At 43.3% G+C, this 2,367-nt stretch overlaps 1 protein-coding gene across 1 annotated transcript; it reads left to right on the top strand.

Annotated features, from left to right (window-relative positions):
* Nucleotides 1-497: 497 nt before the first annotated feature.
* On the top strand, nucleotides 498-1,826 carry LOC141648211 (uncharacterized). The gene has a single exon (XM_074456723.1). It carries the CDS (start codon nucleotides 498-500, stop codon nucleotides 1,824-1,826), a length of 1,329 nt encoding a protein of 442 aa, XP_074312824.1.
* The last annotated feature ends 541 nt before the right edge of the window (nucleotides 1,827-2,367 follow it).

The raw sequence follows: 2,367 nt of genomic DNA, 5'->3' as shown, positions 1-2,367 counted from the left end.
CCTGTAAGAAATTGGGTCACACCACTACTACCTGTAAAAGGAATAAGACCTCTTCAGAGGGTGCCCCAAAAAAAGAAGGGTGTGTCCAAGAAAGTGTTTAAGCCTGTTGCTAAGCCTGCTGCTGTTCAGGACCAGCCTGCAGGAAATGATGCCTCAGAATGCCACTTGCCAGGTGGTACCACAGGTTCTGAGAATGTTGCATCAGAGACCCTGACTGTTGAAGGGAACTCAGAATGCATTGTGCCAGGTCCCACTTCACATGAGGTTTCTCCTGATGTCACACCCCAAGAACCTGTAATGCACTCAGGAAGCAGTGAGCTAGGGCATTCACCTGCACAGGTTGGTTCTGTAGAGCAATCAGTGGCCATTGAGGATCCTGGTGGTACTATTTTATCTCCTAACAAGTTCAGTCCCCTTGCTACTACTGAGGAGGTTGAAGCCTGTTCTGCTCCTAGAACATCAGAGGTAGTAACTGTTCCCCCTAATAAGCTTGTTCAATGATTATAGCTTCTTGGAACATTAGAGGTTTTAATAAAGCTGTCAAGCAAGTAGAGGTTGTTAAATATTTGTCTGAAAATAAAGTGGACATCCTGGGTTTGCTAGAAACTAGGGTCAAAAAGAATAAAGCCAATAGAATTCTTAGGAATAAGTTTAGGAACTTTGATTCCTACTGCAACTATCAATCTCATGACAATGGTAGGATTTGGTTACTTTGGAATCCTTCAACAACTGATATAACTATCTTAGAGGAGCATGATCAAGTCATCCATTGCTCTGTTAAGCACCTGGCCACTGGTAGGGAGTTCCATTTGTCCCTTGTGTATGGCAGCAATAATGCTACTGTCAAGCACAGGCTTTGGCATTCCCTTAGGCAGGCTGCTGATGCTGCCACTCCATGGGCTGCCATGGGAGATTTTAATGTCATCAGATACTTGCATGAGAAGGTTAGCCATATCTCTCCTGTGCTGTCAGAGCTTGTTTATTTCAATGAATGTTTATTACACTGTGGCCTGGATGAGATAAATGGGTCAGGTTGTGAGTATACCTGGTATAATAAGCAGGATGCTCAAACTAGAGTCTACACTAAACTGGATAGGGTTCTTGTCAATGACAAAAGGAAGGAGCTTTTTGTAAATACTTCTGCTCAGTTCATGGATCCAGGGGTCTCTAATCATAGTCCTGTTTTGCTGAGGTTTCATGGGGACATCAGGCCTCCTAGGAGATTTAAATTTCTCAATTGCTGGGTGGACCATCCTGACTTCCATAAAACTATAGCAGAAGCTTGGGCCTGTGATGTTGCTGGGAACTCTATATTTAGGTTGATGGGGAAGCTCAAAGCTGTCAAGAAGAAGTTAAAGTTGCTCCATAGTACTAGTTTTTCTAATATCACTGAGAGAGTTAAAGTGAAGCAAGCTGAACTTGCCCACTGCTATCAGGCCCTACAAGCTGATCCTCATTCTCCTGCCCTGGTTCAAAAAGAGCAAGCAGCCTCTGCTGATTTTTGGAAGCTCAAGAAGATTGAAATGAGCATTCAATCTCAAAGAGCTAAAATCCAAGATGTGAAGCATAATGATACTAGCACTAGGTTCTTCTTTCAGAAAATTAAAGAACGACACCACCAACAACTTATTGGGGCAATTCATGATGCCCAAGGGCACTTTCATCAGGGGATAACTAAGGTGGGGGGAGCTTTTGTTGAGTTTTATCAAGGTCTGCTGGGTTCTACTAAGGTAGTTGCTCCCATTGACCCTGATATTTTTACTAAGGGTGCTCGTGTGGACCCCACTGATTGTGCCAAGCTTACATCTCCAATTACTAGATCTTAGATTAAGCAGGCTCTCTTCAGTATTGATGTTAATAAGAGCCCTAGCATAGATGGATTCTCCTCTGGTTTCTTTAGAGCTGCCTGGGATATTGTGAAGGTGGATTTCTGCAAAGCAGTAGAGGATTTCTTTGCTACTGGCCATATGCCTAAGCAGGCTAATGTCACATTAATATCCCTCATACCAAAAAAAGCCTACCCCTCATTCTGTAAAAGACTTCAGGCCAATTTCTTGCTGCTCTATCATCTATAAAACAGTGACTAAAATTATTACTCTAAGACTGCAAGAGCTCATGCCTGGTCTGGTAGGGGAGTAGCAAGCAGCATTCATTAAAGATAGGAATCTATTTGAGAATGTCATGCTTACCCAAAGCCTTGTCAAGGGGTATCAAAGGAAAGGGATCACTCCTAGATGTATGCTCAAGGTGGACATTAGAAAGGCTTTTGATTCACTCCAGTGGTCATTCATTCATCAAATGTTAACTGGGTTGGGCTTCCCTTCCCTGTTTGTCAAATGGATTATGGGCTGCATCACCGGGTCCTGG

Source organism: Silene latifolia, chromosome 1 (assembly GCF_048544455.1).
Source record: "Silene latifolia isolate original U9 population chromosome 1, ASM4854445v1, whole genome shotgun sequence".
NCBI lineage: Eukaryota > Viridiplantae > Streptophyta > Magnoliopsida > Caryophyllales > Caryophyllaceae > Silene > Silene latifolia.
The sequence above is the reverse complement of the archived record's forward strand: the minus strand, read 5'-3'. Positions and strand labels throughout refer to the sequence as shown.